The 27,852-nt window shown below is 40.6% G+C and overlaps 2 protein-coding genes across 5 annotated transcripts; both read left to right on the top strand.

The window, feature by feature from the left end:
• The first annotated feature begins 38 nt into the window (after positions 1-38).
• On the top strand, positions 39-11,137 carry LOC121182545 (myosin heavy chain, fast skeletal muscle-like). Of its 2 annotated transcripts, none has more exons than XM_041039116.1 (39): positions 39-245; positions 322-465; positions 564-720; positions 810-837; positions 919-1,027; positions 1,119-1,211; positions 1,300-1,363; positions 1,445-1,543; positions 1,649-1,752; positions 1,877-2,015; positions 2,148-2,266; positions 2,796-2,945; positions 3,048-3,218; positions 3,307-3,610; positions 3,779-3,849; positions 3,953-4,040; positions 4,155-4,272; positions 4,365-4,488; positions 4,769-4,905; positions 4,997-5,252; positions 5,343-5,585; positions 5,674-5,850; positions 5,931-6,076; positions 6,182-6,272; positions 6,360-6,749; positions 6,850-6,976; positions 7,071-7,189; positions 7,284-7,480; positions 8,110-8,293; positions 8,402-8,567; positions 8,706-8,830; positions 8,950-9,258; positions 9,357-9,560; positions 9,671-9,796; positions 9,889-10,059; positions 10,145-10,249; positions 10,349-10,444; positions 10,780-10,911; positions 11,117-11,137. In XM_041039116.1, exons 1-39 carry the CDS (start codon positions 39-41, stop codon positions 11,135-11,137), a joined length of 5,811 nt encoding a protein of 1,936 aa, XP_040895050.1. The 2 variants fall into 2 exon arrangements, with proteins under 2 accessions (XP_040895050.1, XP_040895051.1); XM_041039117.1 differs by having other exon boundaries at positions 39-249; positions 332-465.
• A 3,156-nt stretch (positions 11,138-14,293) lies between these two features.
• On the top strand, positions 14,294-25,750 carry LOC121182544 (myosin heavy chain, fast skeletal muscle-like). 3 transcript variants are annotated; one of them, XM_041039115.1, is made up of 39 exons: positions 14,294-14,470; positions 14,589-14,732; positions 14,831-14,987; positions 15,087-15,114; positions 15,196-15,307; positions 15,399-15,491; positions 15,580-15,643; positions 15,722-15,820; positions 15,926-16,029; positions 16,154-16,292; positions 16,433-16,551; positions 17,169-17,318; positions 17,421-17,591; positions 17,680-17,983; positions 18,111-18,181; positions 18,285-18,372; positions 18,487-18,604; positions 18,697-18,820; positions 19,506-19,642; positions 19,734-19,989; positions 20,080-20,322; positions 20,411-20,587; positions 20,668-20,813; positions 20,919-21,009; positions 21,100-21,489; positions 21,590-21,716; positions 21,811-21,929; positions 22,028-22,224; positions 22,900-23,083; positions 23,190-23,355; positions 23,496-23,620; positions 23,742-24,050; positions 24,144-24,347; positions 24,471-24,596; positions 24,689-24,859; positions 24,945-25,049; positions 25,149-25,244; positions 25,364-25,495; positions 25,730-25,750. In XM_041039115.1, the coding sequence occupies exons 1-39, from the start codon at positions 14,294-14,296 to the stop codon at positions 25,748-25,750; spliced, it is 5,784 nt and encodes a 1,927-aa protein (XP_040895049.1). The 3 variants fall into 3 exon arrangements, with proteins under 3 accessions (XP_040895049.1, XP_040895048.1, XP_040895047.1); XM_041039114.1 differs by having other exon boundaries at positions 14,294-14,476; XM_041039113.1 differs by having other exon boundaries at positions 14,294-14,500.
• Positions 25,751-27,852: the final 2,102 nt, after the last annotated feature.

The following is a 27,852-nucleotide window of genomic DNA, read 5'->3' as shown; positions in this document are numbered from 1 at the left end:
GCTTTGTCTAACTTACTACACAGACGTAAACCGCCACCATGAGTACGGACGCAGAGATGGCCATTTATGGCAAAGCTGCCATTTACCTCCGTAAGCCAGAGAAGGAGAGAATTGAGGCTCAGAACAAACCCTTTGATGCCAAGAGCGCCTGCTATGTGGTTGATGCCAAGGAACTGTACTTGAAGGCAACAATCATCAAGAAAGATGCTGGCAAAGTCACCGTCAAAGTCCTGGACACCCAGGAGGTTTGTATTATAAAGTAAGGCTGAAGTGGGAAGTTAAATGTGATCAGTTCTGATTGTGACCAATGTCCTGCTGCAGGAGAGGACAGTTAAAGAAGATGATGTCTCTCCAATGAACCCTCCCAAGTTCGACAAAATTGAGGACATGGCCATGATGACCCATCTGAATGAAGCCTCTGTCCTGTATAATCTCAAAGAGCGTTATGCAGCATGGATGATCTACGTAAGACAATCTGCCAAATGATCAAATAGAAATACTGAAATTGACTATACTTTTAGGAAACATGGAGTAAATTGTTATATTTCCATGATCACTTTCAGACCTACTCTGGGTTGTTCTGTGCCACCGTGAACCCCTACAAATGGCTCCCAGTGTACGATGCTGAAGTTGTAAGTGCCTATAGAGGCAAGAAGCGTATGGAGGCTCCACCCCACATCTTCTCTGTCTCTGACAACGCTTATCAGAACATGCTTACTGGTATGTCCTTAAATATGTATTTTTCCTTAGTATATGAGGCTAGTGTTAAAGAAATCCCTGGTTAATTCCTTTGTTTTCTATTTTAACAGACAGGGAGAACCAGTCTGTCTTGATCACGTAAGTTTCACATTTGTTGACTTTGTTCCACATAATGAAAATATCTTGATTAGATTCATATAAGTCTATATTTATACCCAGTGGAGAATCTGGTGCTGGAAAGACTGTGAACACCAAGCGTGTCATCCAGTACTTCGCAACAATCTCAGTTGGTGGAGACAAGAAGAAGGAGGCATCAGGCAAGATACAGGTATGTTATGATGGCAAAATCTCTGACAGTATAGAATGAAGTCCAAGAAGAAAAGTACTTTTCTGATATCATTTCAAAATTCGGATTATAGGGGTCTCTGGAGGATCAGATTATTGCAGCCAATCCTCTGCTGGAGGCCTACGGTAATGCCAAAACTGTGAGGAATGACAACTCTTCTCGTTTTGTAAGTATGGAGTGATTTCCACAAGAGAAAATTCTTTTTATGTGTTGCCCATATGGAGAGACTTTAACGATTCCTCTGTTCCAAACAGGGTAAATTCATCAGAATCCATTTCGGCACAACTGGCAAACTGGCTAGTGCTGATATTGAGACATGTAAGTAACAATTCTCATAGCAAATACAAATGACGGCAACTGAGAACTGGCCAGGTTGTAACTTGTGAACAACATTTGCAGATCTGCTGGAAAAGTCAAGAGTGACATTCCAGCTTTCTGATGAGAGAGGCTACCACATCTTCTACCAGATGATGACAAACCACAAACCTGAGCTGATTGGTAAGCAGACTGAGTCACTGCAGAGAGTTAACTGCACTGTTGAATGTACATAGAAGTTTCATGAATAACAAGCTAATGCAACTTTCACCTTTTTTTGATCTCCAGAGATGTCACTCATCACAACCAACCCCTATGACTTCCCCATGATCAGCCAGGGTCAGATCACTGTGGCCAGCATTGATGACAAAGTTGAGCTGGAAGCCACTGATGTGAGTGATCCTCATATTTCAAATATTTCAATACATTGCATACATTTAATATGATCTCAAAAGTAATCTTTGAAATACATTTTCTAAAGTGGTTATTTTTTTGGGAAAACTCTTTCAAACACAGAACGCTATTGATATCCTGGGCTTCACTGGTGAAGAGAAGAACAGCATCTACAAGATGACTGGTGCTGTACTCCACCATGGTAACATGAAGTTCAAGCAGAAGCAGCGTGAGGAGCAGGCTGAGCCTGATGGCACAGAGGGTGAGTATTCAATGTCATATCAAAGTGAATGATGTGTGAACAATGCCAGTAAAGTTCTTAATTGCACTGGGTTCTGTTATGTCATTATGGGCACATGTATGTATTAACTGTAGATGACTGAACTATTTTCAGATGCTGACAAGGTTGCTTACTTGTTGGGTCTGAACTCTGCTGACATGCTGAAGGCTCTGTGCTATCCCAGAGTGAAGGTCGGAAATGAGTACGTCACTAAGGGACAGACTGTACCTCAGGTAAATGAGATTTACTGCTATGATTTTTTAAAAATAAATCTTGATGTTTGTTAAATACAGGTTAAGCATTTCTGTACCACTAAAGTTACTCAATTAAGACAATTAGGAAAAAGGCTAATAACATCATTTGTAGTGTAAAAATGAGTTATACTTTCTATAATTTATTTGTGCTGTACATTATCAAATGTACAAATGTAGAATGAGAATGACTATTTAATATGCAGTTCAATTCTGTTCAAAAACAGCAGACTGACTTTTTATCTGCACTTATTATGGATCAAATACCTGTATGTAATGTAAAAGGGGTCACTCCTACTGATAAACTGAGAGACAATTATGTAGTCTGTAGTTAACACAGAAATCTGCAGTTTCCCTTGTGTTGAGTATGGTGAGTGTTTCAGCTCATACACTGAGTGACTGCCTGTTAAATAGCTAACAGGGTGATAATATGTCTGATGCTTGCAAGTGGCCTAAAACTGTCAGTTAAAGAAGCGTTAGTCAAATCAATCTTCCCTTTGTTTTCTTTCAGGTCCTGAACTCAGTGACTGCCCTGGCCAAGTCTATCTATGAGAGGATGTTCTTGTGGATGGTCATCCGTATCAACCAGATGTTGGACACTAAGCAGCAAAGGAATTTCTTCATTGGTGTCCTGGATATTGCCGGCTTTGAAATCTTTGATGTAAGCTTCATTCCCTGCAATTCAGCATCCAGTGCTTTTCATGACAGAGTCCAGAGTGTTATTGTCTGAGAGAGAGTATGCTGATTCTTTGTCCCATCACAGTTCAACAGCATGGAGCAGCTGTGCATCAACTTCACCAATGAAAAACTGCAACAGTTCTTCAACCACCACATGTTCGTCCTGGAGCAAGAGGAGTACAAGAAGGAGGGTATTATCTGGGAGTTCATTGACTTTGGCATGGACCTGGCTGCCTGCATTGAGCTGATTGAAAAGGTACACATTAAGTTTGGGATTCTACTCTATGTAATTGTTCTGAAGAGCTCTGTCACTTCATGACATGTCTCTTTGTATTTTCATCAAGCCCATGGGCATCTTCTCCATCCTTGAAGAGGAGTGCATGTTCCCCAAGGCCACTGACACTTCCTTCAAGAACAAGCTCTATGATCAGCATCTTGGCAAATGCAGAGCATTTGAGAAACCAAAGCCCGCCAAGGGCAAGGCTGAGGCCCACTTCTCCCTGGTGCACTATGCTGGTACTGTGGACTACAATATCTCTGGCTGGCTGGACAAGAACAAGGACCCACTGAATGAGTCTGTCCTGCAGCTGTACCAGAAGTCCTCAGTTAAACTGCTGGCTCATCTGTATCCTCCTGCTGCTGCTGAGGGTATGATACAGAATTAACTACAGTAAACTAAAACATAATTTAAGATTGTATATATATTTATATACATATACATATATATATATATTTTTTTTTTTAACTAAATGTAATATGTGTCCCTGTAAATATTAAATCTGATTCTAACAAAACATTTCTACATAATTATCAAAGAGACCGGTGGTGGAAAGAAGGGAGGCAAGAAGAAGGGTGGCTCTATGCAGACTGTGTCTTCACAGTTCAGGGTAAGCTTTAAAGTTGTAAACTCAGGAATAACATCACATCTCAGGTTATACACAAACTAATGTGTTACATGTCATGACAAGATTTACTATTTTGTACCTACAGGAGAACTTGGGCAAACTGATGACTAACTTGAGGAGCACCCATCCTCACTTTGTGCGTTGCCTGATTCCCAATGAGTCAAAGACTCCAGGTACAAAAACATGATCATATTACTGTCTGAGTGTGGTGCCTTGGTTTAGTATGGCATCGTTACACTGGATAATTATTTATTCACAGTAGTAACTGACACATTTCTATTCTAAAGGTCTGATGGAGAACTTCCTGGTCATCCACCAGCTCAGGTGTAATGGTGTGCTGGAGGGTATCAGAATCTGCAGAAAGGGTTTCCCCAGCAGAATCCTCTACGGTGACTTCAAACAGAGGTATCAGTGAATATATATTTTACTGTGTTCTAATGTTTGACAGAAACTACAAAATAAATGCTCACACTGATCATTAATTCTCTCTCATAAAGGTACAAAGTACTGAATGCCAGTGTCATCCCTGAGGGCCAGTTCATTGACAACAAGAAGGCAGCAGAGAAACTGCTTGGATCGATTGATGTTGATCATGACCAGTACAGATTTGGACACACCAAGGTAAGCACTGTGCTTTCTTTTGTATAACTTAGTATTATTACCATGGCCAATGAATTTTACTGTTGAGTCTGTTTGTTTGTCTGTGAATTGTCAGTATATCTTAAAATTTACTTACCTAATTTGAATGAATTTGTCACAAAGTTAGACCATGTGCCAAGGTAGAAGTGATTCATTGATGGTATAGATGCAGAGCAGCCATCATGTGGAAAACACCTTTGCCTTTGAGCTCTTGCACTATGTGAGATATCTAAAAGCCCACTTCTATTTTCTGTTTATTCAGGTGTTCTTCAAGGCTGGTCTGTTGGGTACCCTTGAGGAGATGAGAGATGAAAAGCTGGCAGCTCTGGTCACCATGACTCAGGCTGTCTGCCGTGGTTACCTCATGAGAAAGGAGTTTGTGAAGATGACAGAGAGGAGGTAGGTTGTAAACAGCAAATTTTGGACATGCAGCATGTAGTGTGAAAAATCATCAATGACAATTTCCATAACAACAACTTCTTTTCCACAGGGATGCCATCTTTACCATTCAGTACAATGTCCGCTCATTCATGAATGTGAAACACTGGCCATGGATGAAGGTGTACTACAAGATCAAGCCTCTGCTGAAGAGTGCTGAAACTGAGAAGGAGCTGGCTCAGATGAAGGAGAACTATGAGAAGATGACACAAGACTTGGCTGCTGCCCTGGCCAAGAAGAAGGAACTGGAGGAGAAGATGGTGTCTCTTCTGCAGGAGAAGAACGACCTGCAGCTCCAAGTGGCATCCGTAAGTACACGTGAACAGACAGCTGTAATGTTTCATGTTTCATCAGTCAAATGTTCATGTGCTAACACTTACGTTCATACAATGAACTAGGAATCAGAGAATCTGACAGATGCTGAGGAGAGATGTGAGGGACTTATCAAGAGCAAGATTCAGCTGGAGGCCAAACTCAAAGAGACAACTGAGAGACTGGAGGATGAAGAGGAAATCAATGCTGAGCTTACTGCCAAGAAGAGAAAGCTGGAGGATGAATGCTCTGAGCTCAAGAAGGATATTGATGATCTGGAGCTTACCTTGGCCAAAGTGGAAAAGGAGAAACATGCCACTGAGAACAAGGTTTGTAAATATTTGTAAATATTAATATTTGCGGCAGATCAACTAGTCAGGATTATCACCCGTAACAACATCTTTCTTGCGATTGTAGGTGAAGAACCTGACAGAGGAGATGGCCTCTCAGGATGAGAGCATTGCTAAGCTGACCAAGGAGAAGAAAGCCCTTCAGGAGGCTCATCAGCAGACTCTTGATGACCTGCAGGCTGAGGAAGACAAAGTCAACACTCTGACCAAGGCCAAGACCAAGCTTGAGCAGCAAGTCGATGATGTAAGTTTACAAAGTCACTTGGGTTCGCAAAACAAGATTTTTCTTGAACATGATAATTACAAATCAATATCAATGTGCAGCTTGAGGGCTCTCTGGAGCAAGAGAAGAAGCTGCGTATGGACCTTGAGAGAGCCAAGAGGAAGCTCGAGGGAGATCTGAAACTGGCCCAGGAATCCATCATGGATCTTGAGAATGACAAGCAGCAGTCTGATGAGAAACTTAAAAAGTAAGAAAATTTCATTTTCATCTCTGTTTTAAAACAACTATCATGTTTCTAGCCATGTTTAATTGCATGGATGAACTCTTACTATGCACTTCATTACTCTCACAGGAAGGACTTTGAAATCAGTCAGCTCCTTAGCAAGATTGAGGATGAGCAGTCAATGGGTGCTCAGCTTCAGAAGAAGATCAAGGAGCTTCAGGTAACTGATTTATGGTATTATATCAAACAGTACTTTGTGTTTTAACATTGAAAGTTTACTGAGAGACAACATTTGTACATTCAACAGGCCCGTATTGAGGAACTGGAGGAGGAGATTGAAGCTGAGCGCGCTGCTCGTGCCAAGGTTGAGAAGCAGAGAGCTGACCTGTCCAGGGAACTTGAGGAGATCAGTGAGAGACTGGAGGAGGCTGGTGGTGCCACTGCTGCTCAGATTGAGATGAACAAGAAGCGTGAAGCTGAGTTCCAGAAGGTCCGTCGTGACCTTGAGGAGGCCACTCTGCAGCATGAAGCCACTGCTGCCGCCCTTCGCAAGAAGCAGGCTGACAGCGTTGCTGAGCTGGGAGAGCAGATCGACAACCTCCAGCGTGTCAAGCAGAAGCTTGAAAAGGAAAAGAGTGAATACAAGATGGAGATTGATGACCTCTCCAGCAACATGGAGGCTGTTGCCAAAGCAAAGGTACACAGTGCATTAAATAACATATTAAAACACAAATTAGTATGATAAACAAAGTACATATAAATAAAATCTTTGTTTTCTGTTTCTTTTTCTTCTCAAGGGAAATCTTGAAAAGATGTGCCGTACTCTTGAGGACCAACTTAGCGAGCTGAAGACCAAGAATGATGAAAATATCCGTCAAATCAATGATCTGGGTGCACAGAAAGCACGTCTGCTGACAGAAAATGGTATGTATAAAGTCAGAGTTACACTACAGTGATCTTCAGTGTAGGACTGGGAAGCTGAGCACAAACTGATGTTTGATGATTATTTTCACACAAGGTGAGTTTGGCCGTCAAATTGAAGAGAAAGAAGCTCTTGTCTCCCAGCTGACCAGAGGCAAACAGGCCTTCACACAGCAGATTGAGGAGCTGAAGAGACAGATTGAAGAGGAGGTTAAGGTAAGAAAATCTTGAGTGTGTCCTGATAGTTTGTTCTTTGTTATTTAGACATGTTCCACACTGAATGCATGTATCCATTTTTCTTTCTTACCAGGCCAAGAATGCTCTTGCCCATGGACTGCAATCAGCCCGCCATGACTGTGACCTGCTGAGGGAGCAGTTTGAGGAGGAGCAGGAGGCCAAGGCTGAGCTGCAGCGTGGAATGTCCAAGGCCAACAGTGAGGTGGCTCAGTGGAGAACTAAGTATGAAACTGATGCTATCCAGCGCACAGAGGAGCTTGAGGAGGCCAAGTGAGTATCATTCAGTTAAAATGACAGAAGTGTAGCATTACAGTGTGGTTCAACCAGCAATGATACTGCTGGTATCAATATTTGCATTTAAGGAGCGTATGATAAATGCCACACAGGCATGTTTTAAAATAGAGATTTTTCAGATTTTAGATCATCAGTCATGATAAAATAGTTAATTATTGATGATATATGATAATTGTTGACTAATTGTACATTATCGCTATTAGTTCCACATGTTTAGTATTCTGTGGCTCTATTACAACATCTTTAGTGGTGAAAGTGTACCCCCTGGTGTCATAATCCAGAACTCCACATGGTGTTTCCAAACACCTAAACACATAGATTCACACAAAGGTAATGCATGATGGTCACTGCACCAGAAAGAGAGGGTCGGTTCCACTAAATCATTGTCTATGTAGGTTTAAGAGGGTTGAACACATTTATTCAAATATTAAGTTATTTTCTTTTGTTTTTTTTAGTGCCACGTAACACTTTACACTGTAGCACCACTTTGACACATCTGTTACAACATTTGCATTTAATTAAAGCAACAATATGTGGAAAAACTTAATAGGTATTTGTAAATTTAAGGTTGTCACTGAGAGACCAATCACACATTCTTTTAAAAGGAAAAAGCTGGCCCAGCGCCTGCAGGAGGCTGAGGAACAGATTGAGGCTGTGAATTCCAAGTGTGCTTCTCTGGAGAAAACCAAACAGAGGCTCCAGAGTGAGGTGGAGGACCTCATGATTGATGTGGAGAGGGCTAATGGGCTGGCTGCTAACCTGGACAAGAAGCAGAGGAACTTTGACAAAGTAACATTTACTTTGGGCATTCATGACATAAAATCAAAAGGGACTAAAATGACTTATCTCTCTATTGATAACTACTTAAATTAAGTCAACTGTATAAATTTGCAATAGGTGTTGGCAGAGTGGAAGCAGAAGTACGAGGAGGGTCAGGCAGAGCTTGAAGGAGCTCAGAAGGAGGCTCGTTCTCTTGGCACTGAGCTGTTCAAGATGAAGAACTCTTATGAGGAGGCTCTGGATCAGCTGGAGACCATGAAGCGTGAAAACAAGAACTTGCAACGTGGGTTCCTAATTTACTGTTAGTAACTAGACTGTAGTTAGACTGTATTCAACACATTTATGTATATGTGCTAGAATAAAGTGTTCATATTTTACAGTGTAAGGCTTAACTCTATTAAACACATGCGTCTCTCTGCAGAGGAGATCTCAGATCTGACTGAACAGATTGGCGAGACTGGCAAGAGCATCCACGAGTTGGAGAAGGCCAAGAAGCAGGTGGAGACAGAGAAATCTGAGATCCAGACAGCTCTTGAGGAGGCTGAGGTACCTTTTTTTATCTGGAGAGATCTTTTGAAGAAAAAATGCAAATCATGGAAAAATACGGTATATTGGTTAAAAAAAGGTCTGACGGCATAGATGAATATTTCATCCTTTGATACCAGGGAACTCTGGAACATGAAGAGTCTAAGATCCTGCGTGTCCAGCTGGAGCTTAACCAGATTAAGGGTGAGGTGGACAGGAAGCTGGCAGAAAAAGATGAGGAGATGGAACAGATCAAGAGGAACAGCCAGAGGGTGATTGACTCCATGCAGAGCACTCTGGATTCTGAGGTCAGGAGCAGGAACGATGCCCTGAGGATCAAGAAGAAGATGGAGGGAGACCTGAATGAGATGGAGATTCAGCTGAGTCACGCCAATCGCCAGGCTGCTGAGTCCCAGAAGCAGCTGAGGAATGTGCAGGCACAGCTGAAGGTATTGTTAGACATGGTGCTGTTGTACAAACTACAGTATAGTGAGTCCTCCTCCATTTTGGTGTTCATGTGAATATTTTCCTGATATTTTTTCACTAGGATGCTCAACTGCACCTTGATGATGCTGTCAGAGCTCAGGATGACCTCAAGGAACAAGCTGCTATGGTGGAGCGCAGGAACGGTCTCATGGTGGCTGAGATCGAGGAACTTAGGGCTGCTCTGGAACAGACAGAGAGAAGTCGCAAGATCGCTGAACAGGAGCTGGTGGACGCCAGTGAGCGTGTTGGACTTCTGCACTCTCAGGTGAGCAAATACAATAGTTTCTTCAATAATAGTTTTTAAATAACGTGAAAATTGGGCCAGTGATGACTTAAGTGACTCATTGCTTTTTTTTTGTTCGTTTTACATTTTAGAACACAAGCCTTCTGAACACCAAGAAGAAGCTTGAGACTGACCTGGTCCAGATCCAGAGTGAAGTTGATGACACTGTTCAGGAAGCAAGGAATGCAGAGGAGAAGGCAAAGAAGGCCATCACTGATGTAGGTTTAAATTTCATTTGTTTACTAGTCTACTCCAACTGAACTCTGTATTTTTTTCATAACATTTCTCATTAAAATATGCCATTTTCTAGGCTGCGATGATGGCTGAAGAGCTGAAGAAGGAGCAGGATACTAGCGCTCACCTGGAGAGGATGAAGAAGAACTTGGAGGTTGCTGTTAAGGACCTGCAGCACCGCCTGGATGAGGCTGAGAACCTGGCCATGAAGGGTGGCAAGAAGCAGCTCCAGAAACTGGAGTCCAGAGTAAGACAGCCATGTTAGGAATTTACACAGTTGAAGCAAGACTTTGTTTTGATGTGGATACTTAGTATGTTATTGCTTTCTGAAGGTGCGTGAGCTGGAGACAGAGGTTGAGGCCGAGCAGAGACGTGGAGCAGATGCTGTTAAGGGTGTCCGCAAATATGAGAGGAGGGTGAAGGAGCTCACCTACCAGGTATTGTCACGTCAACATTTAACATGTATGGTACAAATCAAGCTAACATACGTAATACTGACAACATTTAAACATGCAATTCTACATTTTCTATTACAGACTGAGGAGGACAAGAAAAACATTACCAGGCTGCAGGATCTGGTTGACAAGCTGCAGCTCAAGGTGAAGGCCTACAAGAGGCAGGCTGAGGAAGCGGTAAGAGCAACATATTTGTTTTAGACACTGATACATATGTTATATTTCATCTACAGCAGGGGTGTCAAACCTGTCCACAAAGGGCCGGTGTGGCTGCAGGTTTTTGTTCCAACCAAGCAGCAGCACACCAGACTTGACTCATTTAATCAACTGATCTCAGTCTTCAGACAGTTGATTGGTCAAACTGTGTGCTCTTCATTGGTTGGAACAAAAACCTGCAGCCACACCGGCCCTTTGTGGACAGGTTTGACACCCCTGATCTACAGTATATCTGTTGAATTATATATTTTGAAGATTTTAACAATTTTAACAATTTACTATGTATTATATTCCAGGAGGAGCAGGCCAACGTTCACCTGTCCAAGTGCAGGAAGGTCCAGCATGAGCTGGAAGAGGCTGAGGAGCGCGCTGACATCGCTGAATCCCAGGTCAACAAGCTGAGAGCCAAGAGCCGTGACTCTGGAAAGGTAAATATATGTCACTTTGGTGAAAAATCACCACAGTTGTTATCATAATTCTTCAATATATATTTTTATATATTAGAGTAGGTACATTACAGTATTATATTCTCTTTACATAGTACTTAGGGTTATATACAAAAAATATAAATGTATCAAAGATTGTCACCTAAAGCTTATTAAACTCTAACACACAATTTATCTGTTTTTACAGGGAAAAGACTCAGCTGAGTAAAGCACACTGAGTGTTTGGCTATATGTTGAATCATATAATATGATATAATTTATGCTGACACAATAAAGATTAAACTGTTGCTCCTAAATTGCTGTGTAACTTTCATCTCTTTGATTCCCAAGAGGGTCAGCTAGTGTGAGATTTGAGTATTTTGCAATGTTCAACTGAAAATCATGTCTAAAAACTGCAACAGAAAGCATATATAGCAACATATTTTTTCCAGGCATTAATTAATGTAGACTAGTTTTTTTTTAGTCAAACATAAATTAAATTATTTTCTTAAAAGGCCTCAGGCAGGACTTAGACAGCAAAATAAGCTCTGGTATCCCAGACGTGAACAAGTCTGACTTGATACATCTGTATCTCATGCTAAAGGAGCTAATCAAATGACACTGCTTCAACTGTACTATAACAGCTGTTTTGAGGTGTCCTGACCATTTTGTAATTGGGCACTGGGTAAACTTAATGTTCAAAATAAATATTTCTGAAAGTAAATCACTTTGTTACATAATATTTTTAACATTGCAAACTACATCAATGTCCCTTTATTGGATGACAATTCAATGTGGAAATTTTCAGTGTTTTGCAAGTGTAGTGAAACTTTAACCCTGTGACATTAAAAAAGGACATTGCTCAGCTGCCAGTGAGGCTGACCTTCACAGTCCAATGATGGGCATGAGCCAGAAATGGACATGAAACTATGTCTGCAGAGTCAGTTAAAGTGTGAATAGCATGACATATGAGTGTGAATACCACAGACATATCTTTTACACTTAATCAGTAGTAATAATAGTTATATATTTTTCATTATGTATTTCTTGTGAAACTATTACATCTTAATCATTTTAATTTTTAATTGTTGATATGTTTAAAATTTATTGTAATTATCTTTTAAGCATTTGCTATATCAGATTTAGAATTTGAATGTAGTATTCTTTTAATCAAACGAATTCATTAATTAATTTTAATTTAATTACATTTAAAATTAAATAAATAATCCAAACCATTTAATTCACAATTAAATGTAAGTCGAGAGACTTACAATTAAAGCTACCTTTTATAAAGTATGGATCACAAATTAAGGATCTTCCTTTGCTGATGGAAAACTGAAACATAAGATGTATGTACCAGCAATAAATGTTAAACTCATTTAGCCATCAGCTGTCGTCCTTACCATATTTGACATGTCCTGTTTTAGCTTCTGCTTTGAAAGCAAAACACAGTCAATGCAAGGATTCCAGTTCAAGTCTGTGAGTGTGGTAAAGACCTACAAAGCTTATATTTGTCTCTCTATCTTCTCTAATGCGGCCAACCACATTTGTCCAAATATAATAGAGTACTGCTATGCAGTATAACGTGTATAAGAGCAACCTTAAATTAATTAAATGTGTTTATATTAATAATTAATACTACAATGATTAATAACAGATATACACTTTAGCTTTTTAATAATTGCACACATGAAACTGACGGTAAATATGTAAGTTATTTTAACTATGTGTGTTTTAACACTGGTACTAGATCAGCCTGAAAAGCCTTCAAAAGAAACTGCCTTGAAATGGAGCTATGGTGTTGCATATACAATTTTTTATTTTCTCTTTAGAGGAATTCAGTTACATTAATTAAGGATAATAGTAGAATTAACATACATAAGTCATGCCCCCACTAAGAGTACAGTCAGTCAATGGGTGGCACATACTGAGAATTTAAGCAGTTCTCTAAAATAGACTGACAGAGGGTGCAAAGGGTTTCAGCATGTTGTGATGCTAGTGACTGTGATCGACTTCCAAACTCATTCAGACATTTCTACACTATTTCACAAATCAATTATTATATTCTCATCAGACATCTGATGACTTCACTATTTTTTTTTAAAAAGGAGAACATAAGCCTTTTCAAGAAGAAGTTTGAGTGAAATGGATGACACTATAAAGGCAACTTTTGACTCTTGCAGAGCTGTTGTCGACTTGGATTCTTAGCAGCAACAATGGATTCTACTTGTAACTTTGGGTCACAAAAAAAATACAAAAAACGTATAAATATATCAAAATGTTCTAAGAAGGTTCTCAATGTCTTAAGGTATTAAAAAAGCAGAAAACAGACCTGAAGGCTATATAAATCCTTGGGACTGTGACAAAGCGTAGTGTGACTGAAAAGCGAGCTGCTTTACAGCATATCTAGATATATCTAGTACATTGATTAAAATGAAACACCTGTTCTTTCATTGGTGCATGAGATGGAAAACTGAAAAATGCTCCTGAAAAGAATGCAGGGTTCACACAGTGTTAATCACAGCCATGACAGCTGGTGGGACATGGTCAGAAGAAATCTGGAGATGCCTCATATGCTTATACAGCCCTCCCTGTTTGTCATGACATGAAAGAAAAAAAATGTTTCAAAAGAAAACAAAGAAAAAAAAACAATTTATAAATGACTGTTTAGAAAGGTAAAACAGGAATTGGCCTTTCTAATCTGAACTCTAAAATGCAAGATGCATGTACTAGCACTAAGTATTTAAATGGATGCCCGCCATAACTGTTATTCACACCACATTTGGCATATGTCCCATATTTAACTTCTGCTGTGTAAGCAATCTGGATCCGATATAAGGAGTCCCGAGAGGACATGGCAGTGTGTGGAAGAAGACCTCCGAAGACCCCTGCTTGTGGTAGGTTTATCTTTTATCTGCTTTGGAGCAGTTTAATGTTTTCATTATTTGAGAAATTTCTTTACACAAATTAATCAGCAATACATTTGTTGAACAGATCAATGTTTTAAAACCTTCCTCAATAACTGAAACTATGTGATATGATTTCAACAGGATTGTGGAATACAGAAAACTTTTACAGAGAGAGGGTCAGGTATGAAAAACTTTCAAGTATTTTTTTTTACTTTTATGCATTTTATATGAAACATTTAAATTGGAGGATAACTTTCTTATTCATCTCATTTTGTCACAATTAAGGTTAGTGTTAGTCTTATGACTTAACTCTGCACGTCAAGGCACTGTGATGACAGACATATCAAACGAATAGAGATATGTTAATTAGGCAGTTATTCTGGGCTGTTCGGTCACATGAGTTGAAGACAGTAGCTTAAAACAGATAAATAAGATTACATTTATTTGTTATGACCTCACAGACATAAACAGCCACCATGAGTACGGACGCAGAGATGGCCGTTTATGGCAAAGCTGCCGTTTACCTCCGTAAGCCAGAGAAGGAGAGAATTGAGGCTCAGAACAAACCCTTTGATGCCAAGAGTGCCTGCTATGTGGCTGATGTCAAAGAGCTGTACTTGAAGGCAACAATCATCAAGAAAGATGGTGCCAAAGTCACCGTCAAAGTCCTGGACACTCAGGAGGTTTGTATCATAGTAACAAGTATCAAGTAAGACTGAAGTGGGAAGTTAAATGTGATCAGTTCTGATTGTGACCAATGTCCTGTTGCAGGAGAGGACAGTTAAAGAAGAGGACGTCTCTCCAATGAACCCTCCCAAGTTCGACAAAATTGAGGACATGGCCATGATGACCCATCTGAATGAAGCCTCTGTCCTGTATAATCTCAAAGAGCGTTATGCAGCATGGATGATCTACGTAAGACAATCTGCCAAATGATCAAATAGAAATACTGAAATTGACTATACTTTTAGGAAACATGGATTAAATTGTTTTATCTCCATGATCACTTTCAGACCTACTCTGGGTTGTTCTGTGCCACCGTGAACCCCTACAAATGGCTCCCAGTGTACGATGCTGAAGTTGTAAGTGCCTATAGAGGCAAGAAGCGTATGGAGGCTCCACCCCACATCTTCTCTGTCTCTGACAACGCTTATCAGAACATGCTTACTGGTATGTTCTTAAATATGTATTATTTCATTATATGGACAATTATATGAGGTTTGTGTTAAAGAAATCCCTGGTTAATTCCTTTGTTTTCTATTTTAACAGACAGGGAGAACCAGTCTGTCTTGATCACGTAAGTTTCACATTTGTTGACTTTGTTTCACATAATGAAAATATCTCGATCAGATTCATATAAGTCTATTTTTATACCCAGTGGAGAATCTGGTGCTGGAAAGACTGTGAACACCAAGCGTGTCATCCAGTACTTCGCAACAATCTCAGTTGGTGGAGACAAGAAGAAGGACGCAACACCAGGCAAGATGCAGGTATGTTATGATGGCAAAATCTCTGACAGTATAGAATGAAGTCCAAGAAGAAAAGTACTTTTCTGATATCATTTCAAAATTCGGATTATAGGGGTCTCTGGAGGATCAGATTATTGCAGCCAATCCTCTGCTGGAGGCCTACGGTAATGCCAAAACTGTGAGGAATGACAACTCTTCTCGTTTTGTAAGTATGGAGTGATTTCTACAAGAGAAAATTCTTCTTACGTGTGGCCCATATGGAGAGACTTTAACAATTCCTCTGTTCCAAACAGGGTAAATTCATCAGAATCCATTTCGGCACAACTGGCAAACTGGCTAGTGCTGATATTGAGACATGTAAGTAACAATTCTCATAGCAAATACAAATGACGGCAACTGAGAACTGGCCAGGTTGTAACTTGTGAACATTTGCAGATCTGCTGGAAAAGTCAAGAGTGACATTCCAGCTTCCTGATGAGAGAGGCTACCACATCTTCTACCAGATGATGACAAACCACAAACCTGAGCTGATTGGTAAGCAGATTGAGTCACTGCACAGAGTTAACTGCACTGCTGAATATACGTAGAAGTTTCATTAATAACAAGCTAATGCAACTTTCACCTTTTTTTGATCTCCAGAGATGTCACTCATCACAACCAACCCCTACGACTTCCCCATGATCAGCCAGGGTCAGATCACTGTGGCCAGCATTGATGACAAAGTTGAGCTGGAAGCCACTGATGTGAGTGATCCTCATATTTCAAATATTTCAATACATTGCATACATTTAATATGATCTCAAAAGTAATCTTTGAAATACATTTTCTAAAGTGGTTATTTTTTTGGGAAAACTCTTTCAAACACAGAACGCTATTGATATCCTGGGCTTCACTGGTGAAGAGAAGAACAGCATCTACAAGATGACTGGTGCTGTGCTCCATCATGGTAACATGAAGTTCAAGCAGAAGCAGCGTGAGGAGCAGGCTGAGCCTGATGGCACAGAGGGTGAGTATTCAATGTCATATCAAAGAGAATGATGTGTGAAAAATGCCAGTAAAGTTCTTAATTGCACTGGTTTCTGTCATTGTGGACAACCACTGTCAAAATCTGTATGTACTAACTGCAAATGACTGAACTATTTTCAGATGCTGACAAGGTTGCTTACTTGTTGGGTCTGAACTCTGCTGACATGCTGAAGGCTCTGTGCTATCCCAGAGTGAAGGTCGGAAATGAGTATGTCACCAAGGGACAGACTGTACCTCAGGTAAATGAGATTTACTGCTATGATTTTTCTTTTTTAAATAAATCTTGATATGTGTGTTAAATACAAGTTGAGCATTTCTGTACCACTAAAGTTACTCAATTAAGACAACTACGAAAAAGGTTAGTAACATCATTTGTAGTGTAAAAATGAGTTATACATTTTATTATTGCTGTACATTATCAAATGTACAAATGTAGAATGAGAATGACTATTTAATATGCAGTTCATTTCAGTTTCAATTTTGTTTCAAAAAACATCAGACTGACTTTTTATCTGCACTGATTATGGATCAAATACCTGTATGTAATGTCAAATTGGTCATTCCTACTGATAAACTGAGAGAGAATTATGCAGTCTGCAGTTAACAAAGAAATCTGCAGTTTCCCTTGTGTTAAGAGTGTTTCAGCTCATACACTGCTCTTCCAGCTGCAGCAAGCAACTTTTAACAGCAAAAAGGTCCATCCTCTGTATGCCGCCTACGAAGCACCAAATGGCACATTAACTAAGCAACTGCCTGTGATATAGTTACCAGGGTGATGATATGTCTGATGCTTGCAAGTGGCCCAAACTGTCAAAGAAGCGTTAGTCAAATCAATCTTCTCATTTTTTTCTTTCAGGTGCTGAACTCAGTGACTGCCCTGGCCAAGTCTATCTATGAGAGGATGTTCTTGTGGATGGTCATCCGTATCAACCAGATGTTGGACACTAAGCAGCAAAGGAATTTCTTCATTGGTGTCCTGGATATTGCCGGCTTTGAAATCTTTGATGTAAGCTTCATTCCCTGCAATTCTGCATCCAGTGCTTTTCATGACAGAGTCCAGAGTGTTATTGTCTGAGAGAGAGTATGCTGATTCTTTGTCCCATCACAGTACAACAGCATGGAGCAGCTGTGCATCAACTTCACCAATGAGAAACTGCAACAGTTCTTCAACCACCACATGTTCGTCCTGGAGCAAGAGGAGTACAAGAAGGAGGGTATTATCTGGGAGTTCATTGACTTTGGCATGGACCTGGCTGCCTGCATTGAGCTGATTGAAAAGGTACACATTAAGTTTGGGATTCTACTCTATGTAATTGTTCTGAAGAGCTCTGTCACTTCATGACATATCTCTTTGTATTTTCATCAAGCCCATGGGCATCTTCTCCATCCTTGAAGAGGAGTGCATGTTCCCCAAGGCCACTGACACTTCCTTCAAGAACAAGCTCTATGATCAGCATCTTGGCAAATCCAGAGCATTTGAGAAACCAAAGCCTGCCAAGGGCAAAGCTGAGGCCCACTTCTCCCTGGTGCACTATGCTGGTACTGTGGACTACAATATCACTGGCTGGCTGGACAAGAACAAGGACCCACTGAATGAGTCTGTCATCCAGCTGTACCAGAAGTCCTCAGTTAAACTGCTGGCTGTTCTGTATCCTCCTGCTGCTCCTGAGGGTATGTTACAGAATTAACTACAGTAAATTAAAAGATAATTTAACATTGTATATACCTAAATGTAACATGTGCCCCCATAAATATTAAGTCTGGTTCTAACAAAACATTTCTCCTTAATTGTCAAAAGAGTCTGGTGGCGGCAAGAAGGGAGGCAAGAAGAAGGGTGGCTCTATGCAGACTGTGTCTTCACAGTTCAGGGTAAGCTTTAATGTTGTAAACTGAGGATTAACATCACATCGCAGTTTATACACAAACTAATGTGTTACACGTCATGACAAGATTTACTATTTTGTACCTACAGGAGAACTTGGGCAAACTGATGACTAACTTGAGGAGCACCCATCCTCACTTTGTGCGTTGCCTGATTCCTAATGAGTCAAAGACTCCAGGTACAAAAACATGATCATATTACTGTCTGAGTGTGGTGCCTTGGTTTAGTATGGCATCATTACACTGAATAATTATTTATTCACAGTAGTAACTGACACATTTCTATTCTACAGGTCTGATGGAGAACTTCCTGGTCATCCACCAGCTCAGGTGTAACGGTGTGCTGGAGGGTATCAGAATCTGCAGAAAGGGTTTCCCCAGCAGAATCCTCTATGGTGACTTCAAACAGAGGTATCAGTGAATATATATTTTACTGTGTTCTAATGTTTGACAGAAACTACAAAATAAATGCTCACACTGATCATTAATTCTCTCTCATAAAGGTACAAAGTACTGAATGCCAGTGTCATCCCTGAGGGCCAGTTCATTGACAACAAGAAGGCAGCAGAGAAACTGCTTGGATCGATTGATGTTGATCATGACCAGTACAGATTTGGACACACCAAGGTAAGCACCTTGATTGCATTCATTTTAGAGGAGAAGGACCAGCATGTATATAAATTACATGCCACTTATAAAGCAGTTCTAATTTTGCCCAGTCAACCATGAACTAAAAGGATAAAACTCCAGATTATTTCAGCCCTGGATTCTAGTTCTTTCGTGTGCATGCTAAAATGTAAGGGAAAGAAGTTTGAATTAAAACTCCTACTTCCAGTTTAATCCAAATTTCACAAACTTAGTACGTAAATTAAAATAATGAATTTAGTGGCATTTCATTTCCTGTAAAACTGTTTGGGATGGGATGCCTGGTTCTTGTATTGCATATATGATATGAGTCGCAGTACTTTGTGTGCACATTGCAACTGCAAACAAATTTAGAAATTAAATATACACCAAAACTTGATAACATTTTGTCTTAAGTGGTTCTTCAGAATTTCAATGAATTTGACTGTCCATTTAAGTGATCATAACTTGGTTGTAATGAGGCTAAATTACTTGAAATTCGACACAATTCACCCTTGTAATAGCACTAATCTCACTGAACAGGATTTAGGCTATGATTTTGAGGCTGTTAAAAAAACTGAACACAAAATAATAGTCTGAAACATAAATTATTGTGTGGGGTACACACTCTCTGAGTTCTTCATAGTATATAGTACATAACGTAAGTTTGTATTTTCTGTTTATTCAGGTGTTCTTCAAAGCTGGTCTGTTGGGTACCCTTGAGGAGATGAGAGATGAAAAGCTGGCAGCTCTGGTCACCATGACTCAGGCTCTCTGCCGTGGTTACGTCATGAGAAAGGAATTTGTGAAGATGATGGAGAGGAGGTAGGCTGTAAACAGCAAATTTTGGACATGCAGCATGTAGTGTGAAAAATCATCAATGACAATTTCCATAACAACAACTTCTTTTCCACAGGGAAGCCATCTATACAATCCAGTACAACATCCGCTCATTCATGAATGTGAAACACTGGCCATGGATGAAGGTGTACTACAAGATCAAGCCTCTGCTGAAGAGTGCTGAAACTGAGAAGGAGTTGGCTCAGATGAAGGAGAACTATGAGAAGATGACACAAGACTTGGCTGCTGCCCTGGCCAAGAAGAAGGAACTGGAGGAGAAGATGGTGTCTCTTCTGCAGGAGAAGAACGACCTGCAGCTCCAAGTGGCATCCGTAAGTACACGTGAACAGACAGCTGTAATGTTTCACATTTCGTCAATCAAATGTTCATGTGCTAACACTTACGTTCATACAATGAACTAGGAAACAGAGAATCTGGCAGATGCTGAGGAGAGATGTGAGGGACTTATCAAGAGCAAGATTCAGCTGGAGGCCAAACTCAAAGAGACAACTGAGAGACTGGAGGATGAAGAGGAAATCAATGCTGAGCTTACTGCCAAGAAGAGAAAGCTGGAGGATGAATGCTCTGAGCTCAAGAAGGATATTGATGATCTGGAGCTTACCTTGGCCAAAGTGGAAAAGGAGAAACATGCCACTGAGAACAAGGTTTGTAAATATTTGTAAATATTAATATTTGCGGCAGATCAACTAGTCAGGATTATCACCCGTAACAACATCTTTCTTGCGATTGTAGGTGAAGAACCTGACAGAGGAGATGGCCTCTCAGGATGAGAGCATTGCTAAGCTGACCAAGGAGAAGAAAGCCCTTCAGGAGGCTCATCAGCAGACTCTTGATGACCTGCAGGCTGAGGAAGACAAAGTCAACACTCTGACCAAGGCCAAGACCAAGCTTGAGCAGCAAGTCGATGATGTAAGTTTACAAAGTCACTTGGGTTCGCAAAACAAGATTTTTCTTGAACATGATAATTACAAATCAATATCAATGTGCAGCTTGAGGGCTCTCTGGAGCAAGAGAAGAAGCTGCGTATGGACCTTGAGAGAGCCAAGAGGAAGCTCGAGGGAGATCTGAAACTGGCCCAGGAATCCATCATGGATCTTGAGAATGACAAGCAGCAGTCTGATGAGAAACTTAAAAAGTAAGAAAATTTCATTTTCATCTCTGTTTTAAAACAACTATCATGTTTCTAGCCATGTTTAATTGCATGGATGAACTCTTACTATGCACTTCATTACTCTCACAGGAAGGACTTTGAAATCAGTCAGCTCCTTAGCAAGATTGAGGATGAGCAGTCAATGGGTGCTCAGCTTCAGAAGAAGATCAAGGAGCTTCAGGTAACTGATTTATGGTATTATATCAAACATTAGTACTTTGTGTTTTAACATTGAAAGTTTACTGAGAGACAACATTTGTACATTCAACAGGCCCGTATTGAGGAACTGGAGGAGGAGATTGAAGCTGAGCGCGCTGCTCGTGCCAAGGTTGAGAAGCAGAGGGCTGACCTGTCCAGGGAACTTGAGGAGATCAGTGAGAGACTGGAGGAGGCCGGTGGTGCCACTGCTGCTCAGATTGAGATGAACAAGAAGCGTGAAGCTGAGTTCCAGAAGGTCCGTCGTGACCTTGAGGAGGCCACTCTGCAGCATGAAGCCACTGCTGCCGCCCTTCGCAAGAAGCAGGCTGACAGCGTTGCTGAGCTGGGAGAGCAGATCGACAACCTCCAGCGTGTCAAGCAGAAGCTTGAAAAGGAAAAGAGTGAATACAAGATGGAGATTGATGACCTCTCCAGCAACATGGAGGCTGTTGCCAAAGCAAAGGTACACAGTGCATTAAATAACATGTTAAAACTCAAATTAGTATGATAAACAAAGTACATATAAATAAAATCTTTGTTTTCTGTTTCTTTTTCTTCTCAAGGGAAATCTTGAAAAGATGTGCCGTACTCTTGAGGACCAACTTAGCGAGCTGAAGACCAAGAATGATGAAAATATCCGTCAAATCAATGATCTGGGTGCACAGAAAGCACGTCTGCTGACAGAAAATGGTATGTATACAGTCAGAGTTACACTACAGTGATCTTCAGTGTATGACCGGGAAGCTGAGCACAAACTGATGTTTGATGATTATTTTCACACAAGGTGAGTTCGGCCGTCAAATTGAAGAGAAAGAAGCTCTTGTCTCCCAGCTGACCAGAGGCAAACAGGCCTTCACACAGCAGATTGAGGAGCTGAAGAGACAGATTGAAGAGGAGGTTAAGGTAAGAAAATCTTGAGTGTGTCCTGATAGAGTTTGTTCTTTCTGTTATTTAGACATTTTCCACACTGAATGCATGTATCCATTTTTGTTTCTTACCAGGCCAAGAATGCTCTTGCCCATGGACTGCAATCAGCCCGCCATGACTGTGACCTGCTGAGGGAGCAGTTTGAGGAGGAGCAGGAGGCCAAGGCTGAGCTGCAGCGTGGAATGTCCAAGGCCAACAGTGAGGTGGCTCAGTGGAGAACTAAGTATGAAACTGATGCTATCCAGCGCACAGAGGAGCTTGAGGAGGCCAAGTGAGTAGCATTCAGTTAAAATGACAGAAGTGTAGCATTACAGTGTGGTTCAACCAGCAATGATACTGCTGGTATCAATATTTGCATTTAAGGAGTGTAGGATCAATGCCACGCATGCACGTTTTAAAACACATTAAGTTTCGAACAATTTATGACAGAGAAAATTGTGTTTGAACTGCGAGATTTTCAGATTTTAGATCATCAGTCATGACAAAATAGTTAATTATTGATGATATATGATAATTGTTGACTAATTGTACATTATCGCTATTAGTTCCACATGTTTAGTATTCTGTGGATCTATTACAACATCTTTAGTGGTGAAAGTGCACCCCCTAGTGTCATAATCCAGAACTCCACATGGTGTTTCCAAAAACCTAAACACAGCCTCACACAAAGGTAATGCATGATGGTCACTGCACCAGAAAAAGAGGGTAGGTTCCACTAAATTATTTTCTATGTAGGTTTAAGAGGGTTGAACACATTTATTAAAACATTAAGTTATTTTCTTTCGTTTTTTTTTAGTGCCACGCAACACTTTACACTGTAGCACCACTTTGACACATCTGTTATAACATTTGCATTTAATTATAGCAACAATATCTGGAAAAACTTAATAGGTATTTGTAAATTTAAGGTTGTCACTGAGAGACCAATCACACATTCTTTTAAAAGGAAAAAGCTGGCTCAGCGCCTGCAGGAGGCTGAGGAGCAGATTGAGGCTGTGAATTCCAAGTGTGCTTCTCTGGAGAAAACCAAACAGAGGCTCCAGAGTGAGGTGGAGGACCTCATGATTGATGTGGAGAGGGCTAATGGGCTGGCTGCTAACCTGGACAAGAAGCAGAGGAACTTTGACAAGGTAACATTTACTTTGGGCATTCTTGACATAAAATCAAAAGGCTAAAATGACTTATCTCTCTATTGATAAATACTTAAATTAAGTCAAATGTATAAATTTGCAATAGGTGTTGGCAGAGTGGAAGCAGAAGTACGAGGAGGGTCAGGCAGAGCTTGAAGGAGCTCAGAAGGAGGCTCGTTCTCTTGGCACTGAGCTGTTCAAGATGAAGAACTCTTATGAGGAGGCTCTGGATCAGCTGGAGACCATGAAGCGTGAAAACAAGAACTTGCAACGTGAGTTCCTACTTGACTGTGTTAGTAACTAGACTGTAGTTAGACTGTATTCAATACATTTATGTATATGTGCTAGAATAAAATATTCATATTTTGCATTGTAATGCTTAACTCTATTAAACACATGCGTCTCTCTGCAGAGGAGATCTCAGATCTGACTGAACAGATTGGTGAGACTGGCAAGAGCATCCATGAGCTGGAGAAGTCCAAGAAGCAGGTGGAGACAGAGAAAGCTGAGATCCAGACAGCTCTTGAGGAGGCTGAGGTACCTTTTTTTTTATCTGGAGAGATCTTTTGAAGAAAAAGTGCAAATAATGGAAAAATACAGTATATTGGTTAAAAAAAGGTCTGACGGCAGAGATGAATATTTCATCTCTTGATACCAGGGAACTCTGGAACATGAAGAGTCTAAGATCCTGCGTGTCCAGCTGGAGCTTAACCAAATTAAGGGTGAGGTGGACAGGAAGCTGGCAGAAAAAGATGAGGAGATGGAGCAGATCAAGAGGAACAGCCAGAGGGTGATTGACTCCATGCAGAGCACTCTGGATTCTGAGGTCAGGAGCAGGAACGATGCCCTGAGGATCAAGAAGAAGATGGAGGGAGACCTGAATGAGATGGAGATTCAGCTGAGTCACGCCAATCGCCAGGCTGCTGAGTCCCAGAAGCAGCTGAGGAATGTGCAGGCACAGCTGAAGGTATTGTTAGACATGGTGCTATTGTACAAACTACAGTATAGTGAGTCCTCCTCCATTGTTCATGTGAATATTTTCCTGATATTTTTTCACTAGGATGCTCAACTGCACCTTGATGATGCTGTCAGAGCTCAGGATGACCTCAAGGAACAGGCTGCTATGGTGGAGCGCAGGAACGGTCTCATGGTGGCTGAGATCGAGGAACTTAGGGCTGCTCTGGAACAGACAGAGAGAAGTCGCAAGATTGCTGAACAGGAGCTGGTGGACGCCAGTGAGCGTGTTGGACTTCTGCACTCTCAGGTAGGCAAATACAATGGTTTCTTCAATAATTAAAAAAAACAAGAGTTTTTAAATAACGTGAAAATTGGGCCAGTGATGACTTAAGAGACTCATTTCTTTTTTTTTTTTCGTTTTACATTTTAGAACACAAGCCTTCTGAACACCAAGAAGAAGCTTGAGACTGACCTGGTCCAGATCCAGAGTGAAGTTGATGACACTGTTCAGGAAGCAAGGAATGCAGAGGAGAAGGCAAAGAAGGCCATCACTGATGTAGGTTTAAATTTCATTTGTTTACTAGTCTACTCCAGTTGAACTCTGTATTTTTTTCATAACATTTCTCATTAAAATATGCCATTTTCTAGGCTGCAATGATGGCTGAGGAGCTGAAGAAGGAGCAGGATACTAGCGCTCACCTGGAGAGGATGAAGAAGAACTTGGAGGTTGCTGTTAAGGACCTGCAGCACCGCCTGGATGAGGCTGAGAACCTGGCCATGAAGGGTGGCAAGAAGCAGCTCCAGAAACTGGAGTCCAGGGTAAGACAGCCATGTTAGGAATTTACACAGCTGAAGCAAGACTTTGTTTTGATGTGGATACTTAGTATGTTATTGCTTTCTGAAGGTGCGTGAGCTGGAGACAGAGGTTGAGGCTGAGCAGAGACGTGGAGCAGATGCTGTTAAGGGTGTCCGCAAATATGAGAGGAGGGTGAAGGAGCTCACCTACCAGGTATTGTCACGTCAACATTTAACATGTATGGTACAAATCAAGCTAACATACTTAATACTGACAACATTTAAACATGCAAATCTATATTTTCTATTACAGACTGAGGAGGACAAGAAAAACATTACCAGGCTGCAGGATCTGGTTGACAAGCTGCAGCTCAAGGTGAAGGCCTACAAGAGGCAGGCTGAGGAAGCGGTAAGAGCAACATATTTGTTTAAAACAATGAGACATTGATACACATATTATATTTCATCTACAGTGTATCTGTTGGCCTTTATCAACATTTTAACAATTTACTATGTATTATATTCCAGGAGGAGCAGGCCAATGTTCACCTGTCCAAGTGCAGGAAGGTCCAGCATGAGCTGGAAGAGGCTGAGGAGCGTGCTGACATCGCTGAATCCCAGGTCAACAAGCTGAGAGCCAAGAGCCGTGACTCTGGAAAGGTAAATATGTACTTTCTTCATACTCATATATATGAAACACAATACTTTAAAACACGTTTGATTTATATGTCATAACTGAAAAAAATGACCATTATTGTCTTAAGATTTATAAAATCAATAGCCAAAAAAAACACAACAAAAAACATATAGACAAAATGTCTATATGTACGCAGTGTGATGTTTATGTATGCATGAATGTGCTGTAAGCATTCACCTATTTTTTGTTTTTTCCAGGGAAAAGATGCAGCTGAGTAAAGCACCACAGCTGATGGGCTGTTTCTAATCATATAATATGATGTGAAATATGTCACAATAAAATTTGTTCTTATCTTTGACTGCTGTCTGTGTTATTTTGATCTCATTGTGTTCTCTGAGAAAGAGTAAATGTGAGATTTGGATCATTTGTAACACAGCAAAACAACGTTCTGCAATCTTTATTAAAATGTCTGGCTACAAAATAAACTATGCCGAATACTGTTCATGTATGGGTATGGGCCATTTTAAAGTAAACAATGACCAAAGATATGTGGGTATGGAAAAATGGTCAGCATTCATCCATTATACAAACATTATACAACAAGTACAGGCAATCGAGAGCCGGAGGGGATTTCATTATCAAGAAGGTCTGGGACCACACACAGAATTCACCAAGTTAGAGAAACTGGTTGAGGAAAAAGGAAAAGGGGTTTCACTGAAATCCCCCATGAGGAGGCATGAACATGTATGGTGGCTTAATTCACAATGAATCCTCACTCAGAAGCTGTATTTGGAGACCACAAACACTCTGGCAACCCCCGAAACACACCTTGAATGCTCACCTTTTGGCCTGATTAAAATACACCCAGCTACAGAATGTGAAGAGTGGAAACACATGTCAAAGAAAGGAGTTTTATGTGTTTGACAGGAATGTTAAAGCAACCTCCCCACTGAGATCACTGATCTTTTGTTAAAAAAGAAAAAAAAGTAGGAAAAACTTTAAATTAATTCATTATTTTTCCCTAATACTCATCAGACCAAAGTACAGATTTCCACTGGTCTAATGTCCATTCCTTGTGTTTCTTGGCCCAAACAATTGTCTTTTTCTTGTTGTTCTTCCTCAGTAGTGGTTTCTTTGCAGCAATTCGACCATGAAGGCCTGGTTCACGCAGTCTCCTCTGAACAGCTGATGTTGAGATGTGTCTGCTGCTTGAACTCTGTGAAGCATTTCTGTGGGCTCTAATCTGAGGTGCTGTTAATTTGCAATTTCTGAGGCTGGCAACTCTGATGAACTTATCCTCTGAAGCCAAGAGTTAACTCTTGGTCTTCCTTTCCTGGGGCGGTACTCATGGGAGCCATTTTCATCATAGCGTTTGATGGTTTTTGCGACTGCACTTGAGGAGACATTCAAAGTTCTTGAAATCTTCCGGATTGACTGCCCTTCATGTCTTAAAGTAATGATGGACTGTCATTTCTCTTTACTTAGCTGAGTGGTTCTTGCCATAATATGGATTATAAAAGTAGTCAAATAGGGCTGTTAACTGTGTACCAACCCTACTTCTGCAAAACACAACTGATGGTCTCAAACACATTAAGAAGGCAAAAAATTCAACAAATTAACTCTTGACAAGGAACACCTGTTAACTGAAAACCATTCCAGGTGACTACCTCATGAAACTGATTGAGATGCCAAGGGTGTGCAAAGTTGTCATCAAAGCAAAAGGTGGCTACCTTGAAGAATCTAAAATATAAAACATATTCTGGTTGGTTTAACACTTTTTTGTTAACTACATAATTCCATATGTATTCCTTCATAGTTCTGATGTCTTCAATATGAACCTACAATGTAGAAAGTAAAAAAAAATAAAGGAAAACCACTGAATGAGAAGGTGTGTCTAAATGTTTGACTGGTACCCTAAGTATACAGGGAGGGAGGGAGAGGGAACCTCAAGTAAAATGGGAGGTAGAGCCTTCAGCTATCAGGCCCCTCTACTGTGTTACCATCTACCAGTTTTTCATCTGGGAAGCAGACACCCTCTCCATGTTTAAGTGTCTTCCTTTTCACTAAAGCTTATAGTTAGGGCTGGCTCAGGCTTTCCTTGAACCATTCCCTAGTTATGCTGCTACAGGCCTAGATTGCCAGGGAACTTCCCATGATGCACCAAGCTCCTCTCTTCTCCTCTACCTCTCCATCTGTACGTATTCATATGTCATTAATACTGGGCATCTTTCATTTTACGTTGTGTTGTGCTTTCTCATCTGTCTCTTCTCTTCTCCTGTCGCTCTCTTTAGATTCATCTTTCTCCTGAGCTGTAGAGTCTGGATCTGTGACTGTGGGCCACCTACTGCCCCCATTATAAGTCTCATTAATTATTACTATT

This window comes from Toxotes jaculatrix, chromosome 5, assembly GCF_017976425.1.
Source record: "Toxotes jaculatrix isolate fToxJac2 chromosome 5, fToxJac2.pri, whole genome shotgun sequence".
NCBI lineage: Eukaryota > Metazoa > Chordata > Actinopteri > Toxotidae > Toxotes > Toxotes jaculatrix.
The sequence above is the reverse complement of the archived record's forward strand: the minus strand, read 5'-3'. Positions and strand labels throughout refer to the sequence as shown.

Coding starts and splice junctions, on each gene's coding strand:
- LOC121182545 (XM_041039116.1), top strand. CDS start 39: ATGAGTACGGACGCAGAGATGGCCATTTATGGCAAAGCTGCCATTTAC. Junction 246..321: donor AAGTCCTGGACACCCAGGAG/GTTTGTATTATA, acceptor GTCCTGCTGCAG/GAGAGGACAGTTAAAGAAGA. Junction 1,544..1,648: donor CCACAAACCTGAGCTGATTG/GTAAGCAGACTG, acceptor TTTGATCTCCAG/AGATGTCACTCATCACAACC.
- LOC121182544 (XM_041039113.1), top strand. CDS start 14,294: ATGAGTACGGACGCAGAGATGGCCGTTTATGGCAAAGCTGCCGTTTAC. Junction 23,621..23,741: donor CAGCTCTTGAGGAGGCTGAG/GTACCTTTTTTT, acceptor TCTTGATACCAG/GGAACTCTGGAACATGAAGA. Junction 25,050..25,148: donor TGAAGGAGCTCACCTACCAG/GTATTGTCACGT, acceptor TTTCTATTACAG/ACTGAGGAGGACAAGAAAAA.